This window comes from Anopheles gambiae, chromosome 3 (genome assembly GCF_943734735.2).
Source record: "Anopheles gambiae chromosome 3, idAnoGambNW_F1_1, whole genome shotgun sequence".
In the NCBI taxonomy this organism is placed as follows: Eukaryota; Metazoa; Arthropoda; class Insecta; order Diptera; family Culicidae; genus Anopheles; species Anopheles gambiae.
In genome coordinates this window covers 30689559-30702655 of record NC_064602.1, presented here as the reverse complement: position 1 = coordinate 30702655, position 13097 = coordinate 30689559, and the positions used below count along the sequence as shown (strand labels likewise).

Here is a 13097-nt window from a genome sequence, read left to right as displayed (position 1 = left end):
TTACGGTACTCTCTCTCACTCCGCCTTCCTTTCCATCGATTTCCACCTTGCAACGGTCACACTCCTCGGCCACAACCCTTGGCCAGCCAAACGCGCATCGAGATGGCGACGTTATAGTTATGCGCTCTTCCTTTAGCTACATCCTTTCCCCTTCCCACTGAAGCTCCAGCGGAACCGTTCGAGCGAACCATATTCAGCCCGTACACCCTTCCTTTCCTTCCACCCGGTTGTTGCAAGGCGGATTATGGGTTGCTTCCCCCTTTGCCCAATGGTTCACTTCCCATGCGCCACAGGAAATCCATCAAAGACTGTGTCGCTGTTAGCTTCTTTTTACTTTTCCCCCTTTTTACGCGACACTTTTCGGGGTGATACGTGAGTGGTACACGGCGATAAGAGAAGCCTTCAAGGCTGCTCTCTGCTCAGGCTGTTGGAGATTGAAGAGATGCACTTTGAAGCGACGGAAGAATCTCACATCGCTGCCGTCAGCCGTGCTTTCCTACAGAGCATGCCAAGCGGATGCCTAATTTACATTCTGCTTCCGGCTCTCGTCGTTGCACTGCTCAAAGAACAGCAGAAACGAGCTTTGAAGATTTTGCTTGGCATGGACATGATGCTAGCCCGGGCGTACGCTTTCCGTTTTTAGTTCCACTCCCGTGCACCATTTGTAACGAAACGGACACATTCTAGGGGACAAATTTAAGCATGACATGATGTAAGAGATTATTGCGAGCGCAATCCGGGGGCCTACGTGCGCTAATAAAAATCGTGTTTTGTGCGAGAAAACGGCTCGACAAAATGAGCTCAATTTGTTCTTGAGTTCGCGTATCGCACTTCATTTTATCAATCAGCTTGAGAAATAGAGTTTTAATAGGTTTTTTAGTAGCTCGCACACGCACATAAACGAAACAGGCACGTTTCGCGTCATTAGCTTGCGAAATAGGCAAACGTGACCAAATTTAATGCAATGTTGGTGTCGAAAGGAACTTCTACAAATAACCGTCGTCTTTGTTCAGTGCATGGGGAAAGGCAATTGTTTTCAAGATTGATATTGACATTTAAATCCGATTAATAAAACCATATGCTGTTTTCAGAGTCGAGATTCGATCTCACATCTTGTCGCATGCAAGGCCACAGGCTACGTAATGACTCTATTCGATCAACAAGAAAACCGTGCGCTAATTAGCTTTATATTTCTAGCATGCCAGTATAACTGCAAATCGAACGCAAATCAGCTACAGAAATAAAATAACAGAACATGTTTACACGCTGATTTGAAGATTACGCAAGAAACAGTACTAGATATCTAGCACAGCCGGTAACATCATTTTTCACGATCAGATACGACCTGCTTCACGATCGCAATACTCTAGTGAACGTTCTTGAACCTGTCAAACGTTCGGGCGAGGAAAATCAAACGCTGTATAACATAAATCTACGCCGCCATAAGCACATAAGCGTCCCATCCAATCGACTGCAATTTGCCTGCGAAAGGCGTAGTAGGATGGATCGTATCATTATCATCTGACAGCATCATCTCCGTGTGAAATAAACACAGTAATTATAGCGCTGAGAAGTAGTGAGTGATCTTTCCTTCCTCCGAGGTATCGTGACGAGCGCTGTTATACACTAGTGGTGCAACACATGTGACATTAGATGCACGTGGTTTTGCCTAGCAGTTGTTGGTATGGGGAGCTAGCACTGGGAAGGCAAACCCCCGCGTGTCGTTGGAATAATAAACTTCAACGTTTCGATGCAGCTTTCAACCAAACTTGTCGATTGGTTGTGAATTTTAAAATTACTACTGCAAACCGTAAAACACCCCAATTGCGCATTAGCCAAGCGACGTGTAACATTTGCTCACCACCTTCATGGTAGATCTCGTTATCATTAACAGCAACAAAAAAGATACCGCACGAAGATGCATATCGATTGTTGTGCCTGCGTTGGCCTCATGCGATTGCGTTTGTGTCCGTGCCCGTTGGGTGTGTATGAATGACATCTATTGATTTTGATGGCGGCTAGATCATAGTGGCGCACGCAAAAAAAGCCTTCCAATTCCACCACAACCCACGTTGACCGTGTGGTGTGGTGTGGCGTCCTCGCGGCTACGCCCGTGCTAATGATGACGGGCAGTCGTATTTTTGAAACACTTTCCGGGAACGGAAGACGCGCTGCGTGACGCTGGGCGGGTATTTACATTCGAATGAGTTCATTAGGGGAAGGCTAACGATCGTTTACAAGTTCTCTCGAGAGGGGAAAAAGCCTACTTTAGGTCCGTCAAACGATGTCATCGTTAGGCAAGCTTTACAAGACATCTTTACATTTATAGGAAGCTGCTGCTATGGACAATTTATCATCTAGTTTAGCATACAAAGCGGGTCGATCTGGACGAGATTTGATGCACCGTTTGAACGTTTGCTCCACTAGCTGGCAGATGCATCCGAAAGCAGTTCGGTAGATCGTTTCGGTGCGTGTTAAATGATCCGAAATGTCACCAGATGGTCAGGCCCCGAGCTCTAAACAAACGCTTGATGACAGTTGTAAGCGGCACGAGGAATTTAAATTCACAGAGTCGTCGGTATCGAAGGGACGGCGCGCGAATGTAAATATTCCATTAGAGTCGGGATTCTATAAACGAAAGCGAATGCTTAAGTAACAACGGTGGTGTTGCTGCCGTGGTTATCTCGCGGTGACAGGTTGCACACATTGTTGACATAGTCTAAACTTCGGTCGGTGTGGCTCAGATACACCCAAACGTGCGCCTCTCGCTGTGTTTACATCTCACCGTGTCACACACTTTAAGATATTCGAGCGGAAAAGGAAAAAAAACACACACATTAGACTGCCCGATAGAGACCAGCCTGGGATGACATAATGCCACCCCCTCTCGCTCTCTGTTGATTGGTGTGTATCGTTTGCTCCCTTATAAGGCGACCTGAAGCAGGGTTGGGAAGCATCGTGCTAACGTTTGTAGCCGTGTGTTGTCGGGCTGAGAGGTTTGTTGTTTTGCAAAAAGCTTTACAGCGAGAAAAAAAAACGGGTCGAGATCAAGGATCAGGAGGCGATCACGGTTTTGCATGTCGTGTAGCGAGAACCATAAAAATGTGTTCAATAATTACTAAAAAAAAAACCGGTTGCGTGATATTTATACAAATTGATACGGTGGTGAGAATGGATTGTTAGCCTCATTTGAGGCGAAATTAATATTGCTTTTATTGATTTATGAAAGGGGAATTTATGAAACAGGGGGTTCGAGAAACCATGAAGCAAACCGCTTATTTAGACATTTTTTGTCATAAATTATTGACGCGAGCTGATTAAAGCAATTTGTTTTTAATTAGCCAGCTAATAATAGCAACATCCCTGCCAATTGTGTTATTTGCTGCCTCCACAAAGCGCTTTAAGCCACTCCGAATTCCACACAAGCTTCGCCAGCGGGGCCAGTGAAAAGAAAATGATATTAAAATTCCACCTTAAAAGTGCTTCCAATTCCAAACGCCCAACGCTAGACATGTAAATCACGCGCATCGAAAGAAAAGTGAGGTAGCGAATTAAACTGTGGCAAAAATGGCAAGCGCGCCAGTGTGAGTTGCTGTGCATACGCCACACCTTCTGGGGTTGTTCTTAAAGCAGCAGGTAGGGGGGGAAAGCCAATTACACTAGAGCTGAAGCTATAATTTAGAGCAATTTCGCTTGGCTCGCGCTTATAATTAATTCGCCCGGCTCACCGTGAAGGACGCAGGGATGATCGAGCTCTGCCAGGAGGGGCAGCTGCTGCCAATTGCTAATACATATAAAATCACTCTAAGCGGCGAATCGCTTAAGATGCCGCTTTGTTGGATGATGCAAAAACAGGCAGAAGAGATTGCATGTGTGTGTTGAAACGTTTCTCAACCGAGCGCTGTGCTTTTTAACACTGTTAAGAGCGGTTTGGGAAGGTCTAGTTAAGCTGTGGATGGAACATTTGCAATGCCCCACAGTGCATCATCATCGCTGGTAGCTGGCTTAAATTAATAAGCTTGCTTAGAAAGGCATAAAATCACTTGATGAAGAGATCAGTAATAATCCTTTCGGATTCCGCTGCGACGGAGTTTGAACAGCCTGAAAGGATGCTGGCGCTTTCTATTTGCCCTACCTCCCTAGAGCGGGTCAAGACACCAAAAACTACCAAAAAGTAAACCTCCAAATTAAGATTGACAGTCGTCGTCGTGGTCGTCGTCGTCACTCCGGTTGTGCGGTTTTGGTGGTCGGCGCGGCTTGTTCACTCATTCGAGAGATCGTAAATTTTAACACCGAAACTGTGAAAAACTGTCTCACACCGTGCCGCCGGCCAGCGAAGGCTCGTTCGGAGTGGCTAAACTATGGTCACGAATTTGACCGGCGGTATGCGCCCGGTCAAGAGCGATACCTTGTCATTTTTTCAGGATAGTTGGCAAGGTTGCAGAAAGGGTTGGTGGTGAATTGGTGAGATATTCCCACTCACTTTTGACTAGCTTGCAGGCTAGCGCGATAGCAGTTAGAGCTTATTTTCCTTTCTCCAAGAAAGAGAAAGAGAGATAGAGAGAGACAGAGTGAAAAGCAATGGCACACGATGCACCCTGCAGCATCACACAGGAACGCTACATAGTAGAAACGGAGGACGGTGGGGCCCTTCGTTTGCAACAGCGTGTTGCGTTGGAAAAAGACTTTCACCAGACTGGGCGAGAAGCATGGCCACACCAGAGAAATGTGTTTAAAATTGCTTCCAAAATAAGAATGGGACTTGGGGAGTGCCCCTGTTTCACCATCACCACGACCGCCACCTTCAACCTATCTCATTGGAAGGTGCGACAGCTTTGCTGGGAGAAAGTGTCTGGTTGGGGGATATATCTTAGGCAAGGGCCGCCTTCAGACGGGCGGTAATCGTCCTCTATCCAACAGAAGAAAAAAAAAAACCTTTAAACACGCAGACAGCTAGACAGTTGTTTCGTTGACTTTGACGTTGTTATGTCAACAGGAGAGCTCCTCCACAGTCACCACGCGTGTGCACACGTGGTGTACACATACTAACCTGATAGGCGGCCACCTCGTCGCTGTTGTAGATTTGCAGCGGAGGCGATGAGTTTCTTGGCGCAAACATTGCGTTTGATTTCACATTCACGGACGTGTACAAACGCGGAGAAAAGACACACAAAGGAGCGAGTACCAACGTAATCGCTTAGAATATTCAAACACCGTTCAGCAAATTTGCACAATTTCACACAAACGCTTTTTTATTTTATTTTGATATTCGTTTGCTTGTTTTTTGCTCGTTTACTTAACTTTTCGTAGTTTTCACACTTGGTTTTACAAAACTTTTGCTGAATTCTCTTTTTTATGTTTTGAAACCACTTTTTGTTAAATGATTACTTCAAACACTCGTTTCGTTGCCTCTTCGCAGCAGATTATATTATTCAATATTGACTTTTAATTTCGTTTTCGCAACACATTTGTTTCACAATTGATACCAAAAAAAAAAACAACTTCACACTCGATCGTATCGGTAATCGATTTTCTCACGCTTGACGAATTTCTCCATTTGCACGCTACTGTACGAGTTTGCACTTGCACTTTCCATTGTCATCACGTTTTCGGTCTCGATTCTGCAAGAAGAAAGCATCGCACAACGGTCACCAACCAAATGTTTGTGAGTTTTTGCGGTTGAATAACTTTCGTGCCGGCGTAAAAGTTCCAATCCAACGCAAGGTGAAAGGACAACACGGCGGCTATCCGACGGGACACGTCCAGTATCTTTCCCAGGCGAGCAAGACGATTATGTCAGAAAGACGAGCGTGTGTGTGTGTTTGTTCAATTCCTTCCGTTTGCCTTTCCTACTAGCCAAAGGCCCTCTGCTTTGTCGTCAGTTCTGTCATGAGAAACGAATTTTTGGCGACATTCTGCGAGATGAGATGAGCTTCTTATTTATTTATTTATTTGTTTTCGATTTCATGTTTGCCTTCCCACCACCACCACTGGGACACACCACCGTATGTGTGCGAGGAAAAATTTGAACAATTTAGAAGCAAACTACGGTTGACAAAATTGGGTGACGTCCATTCCAGTGGATGAAATGTACAATTTTGGAGTTGCGGTGGAAGTGATCTGCTGGTGGTGCTAAAAAGTTGGCAAACAGCACTGGTTTTTGGAGAGGCAAACCGAATGACGCGGGCCCAACCTGGAGAACGCTTTTGTTGACAAGGGAATCTAAGAGCTGAAAGGAACAAAAACACACACAACTTGCCATCCCGTCGTCTACAGGGTGTTCGAATAAGGCAGCGGGAATCATTTACATATTTAAATTGTTCACAAAACTTCCACCCGGCTTTGTTTGTAACACACCAGAGATAGAGTGAGATAGCATCGTTTCGCTTTGGGTAGGGGCAACCAGTTGTTGCTTAATCGATACCGACAACAATTTTACGACACTCGCAATGAATCTTTCTTCCCTGCTTACGACATTGTTTCACCAAAACCTGTGCGCGTCCACGTCTGCCAGAAAGTTTACGGCGTTGCTTAATGCGTTAAAAATACACCATTCAACTTTCGGAAGAATTTAAGCAAGCAAGCACAACCATCCACCCTCCTACATGTGTGTGCTTTTTTTTTTGAATATGACGTCAACTTCCCATTCGGAACTGATGATGACGGTCACCAGAGAGCAAATAACAGTAGAACAAGCTGTTCAATTATGCAACGCTAGAAAAGAAGTCATTCAGGAGGGTCGCTGTCACGAACGATTTATTTGCTCGGATCAACGACAAAAAGCACGAAAACCTTTTGCATCATTTTTAATAATTAAATCATTTTTTCAAGATTAAGTACCCCCACCCAGAAGCACGAGTATCGCGTGTGATCGTGCTGCGGACAGCTACCACAAACAAATGATGAACTGAATAAGCGACGAAGGTCGCAGCACGATCAAGGTCAGCGTTTATTTCTTCTCTTTGCTTGTCGCTGTCGATTAATAATCAAACGACATCAATGCAGCGCAAAGCGATGAACCTGTTTTTGTGTTGTGGGATCTTTGGAGTGGCTTCTCATTGGCAAAGGTGGGCTTTTGCCGGTTGCGTCTTCTACGATGGGATTATAAAAGACATGCAAATTGAAGAAAAAATCACTGACCAGGCGATGCTTCTTTTTTTCGGGTGGATATTAAAATCAAAAATGAAGCAAAAGCAACGTTTTGATTGGTAACCTGTTCTACTACACCGAATGCCTCAAACAACAGGCACACCAGACCGCAAAGCGGTTTATTTGCTTGCAATAATATTTACCCACACGCAGGTGGCAATCAGTTTTTGGTGGATGAAATATGAACCGAGTGTTTGTTGCGAGTAAAACCGAAAAAATAAAATTAGATCATCATTCTATGGTTCACCATACAAAAAAAAATGCGTCAAAATGCTGGTGCTACTTCAACAACAGCAAGGGCGCATAGCTTTACACCCTTGGTCTTGTCGCAAATGATACTTCTTCTGGGTTGTTGAATTTATCGCTTCCAGCAGCTCGTAAACGTCGGTTGGTATAGTTTGCTTTGGTCAGAAGCTATTCATTTTTGCCACAGTTTTTTTCTTCGCTCCGTTGATACACCTCTATATCTTAACATTCCATGGTCTCAACAACCACGTGTGGTGTGTGTGTGTACTACGTAAGATACAAAGATGTGGGATAGCAACTGTAGGATGAATTCAACGCCTGTTGAAAATGGTGTCGATAGTGGTGCGGCCCCGAAGTCTGGAGAGCTCCGTAAAGATGGGAATTTAAAACTCTCGCACCTATTAATCAGCAGCACCATCGTGTTTGGCCCTCTCGGTTTTTTTGAGAGTGTCTGCTTCTCATTAACATTGAGAGTCCGATGGTGCGTGTGACAACACAGATATAGAAAACCAACAAGCGCATTCAGGGTGTCAAGAGCAGTCCTTTGCGAAAACAACTTGATACGCATTAAACAGAGAAAAAAGAGTCAACAAAATTAAAGCATGGTAGCCTAGCTTTTAATACGAAGGCTGCCTCTTAGGAAGTAAGTATCGTTTGATACCGCAATATCTCAGGCGATCAATCAAAGCACGTTCTCCCAAAGCAACCAGCGACACCAAAATGGGACATCAATTAAATAAAGATTAGACCGAGAGAATAGAACCGACCGAACGTGCTCACGCACGGCCCCACACTTCATGTGTCTTGGGGACAGTGTTACTGACGCCTACGACTGTTTTTTAGGTGGGCTGTAGTAGGAAGGCAAATCGTGTGGTGAAGAAATATGTTCTGGAAATCCGTTTCACTGCCTTTATTGGGAGTTGCAGTTTTTTTTTACACCGAACGATGCCGGTAGCACGTTAAATTGGACGGCGCTACGGAGGAACTTAGGGTGATGATTGAGCTAGATTGGAATTCACCTGCCGTTTGGACAGGTACTAGCATACCAGATGGCCAAGAAGACTTCAGACATTTGAACTTTTACAAAAGCTCTAATTGCTGAGAGTTTAGCAAACAATTTTAAAACAAAAACTGAACCTAATTCGATACAGAGCTGTCAGTGGGTTTTTGCAAATGATGCGGAAAGAAAAGCGCACACAATCGTCAGTCAATTAGGAAAATGTATGAACATTTCTTTTAGCGAACAATTCCCAATCACAACAAACCATCCCGAAGCATCAGTTCACAGTCATCAGTTCGGCTAAGTAAACGGAAAGAAATGGCAAAGGAAAAGGGGACAACACCATTCATCAGTGCCACAGGCTTCCTCACACACACAGAAAAGAGAATATTGGGGACGGAAAGCATTGAACCCGTCCGGCTAGCCAAGATAGCACCGGCGGCTTTCCCTTCACGGTCAAACCGCACGCGGTATTGTGTGAGCACCATTAATCTTACCCTCCGCTGTGTCACACGCTGCACAGATTTCCCTCCCAGTGAATGTGCACAAATCTTCGCCGTGCCGTTCGACAACCGTTCGAATGGGGAAATGGTGTTTACCGAACCTGAAAGTGACACGTACACCACACCCCGACGATTTTAACTGCCCGAGATCGCTGCTAGTGCTTTTAAGGCACGGAAGGCACGTTCCCTGAAGCCCGGTAGCAGTAGCTTTGGCGAAAAGGGACAACTTTGCATGCTTCCCACCCCTTCGGGGATCTCTCTGTGAGAGTGTGTGTGTGTGTGTAAGTTGTTTTCTATTGCTGTCACTACGCAGCCAGACTACGTAATTAAATGGAACTTTGAGGTTGAGACGTGATACGGATCTTACAGTTCGTGTTCTGCTGCTCCGGAGTCGTACAGTAGGACTCTTGGGACACATGTTCGAGCTTAACTCCCCCCTTAGCCGGATATGAATATAGTATGGGCCATTTGCACTGTAGCGGTTTTTGGCTGTTTTGTTTGTTTCGTCAAGCGCGCATAAAAATTCAATCGCGAGCAAGCGACGAACCAGCGGATGGGAAACCACCAAACACAGCCAATCATAAAATCCGAAACAATTGTTGCCGAAAGCGGGTCAATCCGATGCATTCAATCACTGGCGCCCGTCGCCGTCATAAACAATCGCCAATCGGAATAATTTTCAAACTGACAAAAAAAAAAAAGCTGGTGTAATTATAAAACATTGATTTTTGGATTAGGCTTTGGGTTTTTGAATGCGGAATAAAATACAACACGTGCCACGAGCAAAACAAATAGACCACTATCGGCCGCACAAAGCAAACAGTGGCACTTGTTTATCGTTGAAATCTCTATTTCTTTCCACCGTGACGTCAAAGAGAGGCTGACGAATTAAAAAAAAAACAAAACAAAACAAACCAAAACGACTTTCTTTTCCTTAAGTGTGATCACCACAATCGCTTCCCATTAGAAAAGCTCAAGTTGTCAAGCCAAACGAAAGACGACTTTGTGCGCGTCGGGTGCCATAAGTGACGAACCTTCACTCTTGCCGCAGCAGCAAGCGCACTACTGCTAAACGATCTGCGGCCGCCGTGAAGAGAGGTCATACACACGCCGGAAACAATGTGCGGCGGAGGTAAATATGTTTTAGAAAAATATGTTGATTGCTCGATCATCACGACGGCCACGGCGTGAGTCCCTCCTTTTTTTCACAGCCGCGAGAGAGAAAGCCCCACCGAAATGAGAACGTGACCAACACACACACACACACACACACACATTGGTGGTGATGGACCGTGTTGGGGTGACCGTTCGGCGCACATTATTAAGGGCTCGGTGAACAGCCTTTCGCTGGGCGTACTTGGGCGCTACACACAGCGCAAAGACGACGCAAAACGGTACAATCATCATCATCAGCACCAGCATGCCGAACGAAAGCGAGAATTGTTCAATTTTCTCGGCCACTTGGGCTGTGAAGGTGCCGGTTGCACAGCACAGCGAAATAAAAGAAGATCTCTTCCCCAAAGATAAAGGGTTCCCGTTGCACGGTGAAATAGCGCACCCAGTGCCCACTTGCTGCGCCAGTGTGTGTAAAATACTTTCCTCCGCTGGCATGGCGCTTTTTCACAACTTCTCGCCAGCTTGCCGTTGTCTAAAAATAGGCCACTAGGTTTGTGCGTAGCAAAACGATCCATCCCATCTCAGCCCCACCGCAGGTGAAGATTGGCTAGATGCAGGGCGCGCACTTTTGGGGGAACGGCCAGGCACAGCCAACGGAAAGCAATAGGCCATTTAGCGGATCTTCCTTTGCAAAGGTGTGAAGAATAATTGCAAAAAATGTAACGGTGGCACACGCGATAGCAACAGAGCAACACAAAAGACATTCCAAATTTGGAGTTTAATTAATTTTTGCAGCACGATCCACGGTGTCTGTTGCACCTGTTAAACTGCTCCAACCAAAAACGGAGGAGGATTTTCGTTTCCCTAAACACATATCATCTTTCCCAGCCCAGAGTTTGTAATGTAATCTCAGGCCTATAGATTGGATTAGGATAGAACTGTCTTCAAGATTTATTAATTCGGGTTTTTCAAACTCTGTTCCCACATTTTCTCTTGTTCGAACGCCCGATCTGAGATGGTCTAATTTTTTTTTGACAGCCTTTCAAGCGAATTCTACCCCGTTTGCTCGGGGGAGAGGTCAGACAGCCGCGGTTGATGAATTACACCGATTTGAAATGAAATAAATATGATTGGAAACCTTCTCGGCGTTAATTGGGGAAGTGGAATAGAATAGAAAAAGCTGAGGTTTCCCACCAACGGCTGTTGTGAAAGCTCCGAAATTGGGACAATAATCGTTTTCAATACAAAACCAAATGTCACTTCGAGATTTCCAACTTTGATATTTTGTCTTCAAATGAACGTTGCGCTAATTTCACTGTTTACACTGTTACACTGTTTATAGGACGTTGAAGACTGAACCACTGAAAACAGACGACTGAAGCATCCCGGGACTGTTGCTTTGCAATAAATAACATTCTCCAACACTTCAAGAACCAAGATATCAAACTCCTAAGCAAGTGCTGAACGGTTAGATCAAGCGATCGGCATCGAACAGACGAGCATCCAAGTGTCCAAAAATCTAGACCACGACAACCTTCGCAAATTAAAATTGCTCGCGTGTGCACCGACAACCAATTAGAGCCGATGTCGCCTACGAGAGAAGTTGGGGCAGAAAATTATCCTCCAATGGTTTCGAGCAAAACGCCATAAGTCGGCAAATCGTTGCTTACAAGTGTTACATTTTTTGGGTGGGCGCAAATTGTTGTTTTATATCACACCGAAATGGAAACTCTCCTATCCGGCAAGCCATTCTTAATTTGTGTCGTGTGTGTGTTTGTGTGTGTGTTTGTACACTATGGCGTTTTGTGATGGTTTCGCGAACAGCAGCATTCCGTTGCGTCTAGCAACATCGATTGCTGTCCTGAGATCAAGTCCCACCGGACGACCGCCAAGTAAATGAGCGTGTGTGTGTGTCTGTTTGGAAAGGTGTAAATTTCACAAGAACACACGCCGAACGCGCCGACTTTCCCATTTATGTGCCCGCCAGCGCGGTAAATGGCGACGAAAGCGGCAAATGATGGCAAACGAATTTGGCAACCGGCCCGGACAGACACATAAGGTGACAGAAATTGTATGCTCATTGCCATAATGACATCTGCTGTGTGTATGATGCACGCAGAGAAAAAAAAAAGCGATCCAATCGATCGCAGAAGCAAAAAGCGTCGTCGTGTGTGTGCTGTTAATTAAATTAAAATGTGATTTTTTTTTGTTTTGTTTTTCAAAAAAGGCACCGTTGACTGGCACGGGCGACACACATTACGTGTCGAAAATTATAACCATTTGTAGTGGAATTATGATTTAATTAGCGATTACCTTCACCGGTGGCGGTTACAGTTTTCAGACAAGCTTTGGCGAGACACCGCGAGACGCGAGAGATGCGGTGAATGTACGGGTGGGATCATGTTTTAGAACATGCTAATTAATTTTACACCGTCGCAGGCCAACCTTGGGACGCTTCTATTTGCACATAATTGTGGCAGTGTGGCACGCGAGAAGAGCCGCTAATTTCTATTCAAGGAACGGACCACACACACAACACAATCGTGCGTTTGTTTTCTTTTTGGATTGTTCGTGAATCAACCCTTTTCAAGTTGAAACAAACGGAAGGGAATTATGCAAAAGCTCTCTTCTAAGATACAGCTTAATTTGTTTATTATTCCATTCTTCATGAAGGGCGCTTTCACGGCGCAATCGCTTGTCCGCAGCAAGCGACGAACCCAATAATTGACACCGTACGACTTAATGTTCCAGACACGCCGGACTTGAAGCCTCTTTTTCACACGAGCCCGAGTCTGCATTCCAATGCAAGGGTGCGCGTGTCCGGGCGCACTGGTCCTCCTGCTGATAGCATTGTGTTTGGCATGTGAAAAGCGGTACAGAGCACCTCCCACACACACACACACCCCGGACGGTGCAACAGAGCAAGGCAACACAGGAAAGGGAACGGTTGTTTCACCGCCAAGCGTGGCCACTCTCTGTGATCTGACCGCAATCTATTGCAAACGCGGCGTAGGAGACAGCGCACACGGGCTAAACGCTTTCCCTTCACTCCGTTGCAGTTTTTGATAAGAAAAATGTTCCAA

The 13097-nt window shown here is 45.4% G+C and overlaps 1 protein-coding gene across 8 annotated transcripts in view; it reads right to left on the bottom strand.

Annotated features, from left to right (window-relative positions):
- LOC1280252 (uncharacterized) overlaps positions 1 to 13097 on the bottom strand; it is a 107686-nt gene that overhangs the window by 29821 nt on the left and 64768 nt on the right. For 2 of the 8 annotated variants that reach the window (XM_061661663.1, XM_061661669.1), the window contains exon 2: positions 5051 to 5621. The exons of the other annotated variants lie outside the window; for them this stretch is intronic. In XM_061661663.1, the coding sequence (XP_061517647.1) occupies positions 5051 to 5119 (69 nt within the window). In that variant the 5' untranslated portion in view covers positions 5120 to 5621. The remainder of the gene's footprint in view (positions 1 to 5050; positions 5622 to 13097) is intronic. 8 annotated transcript variants of the gene reach the window in all.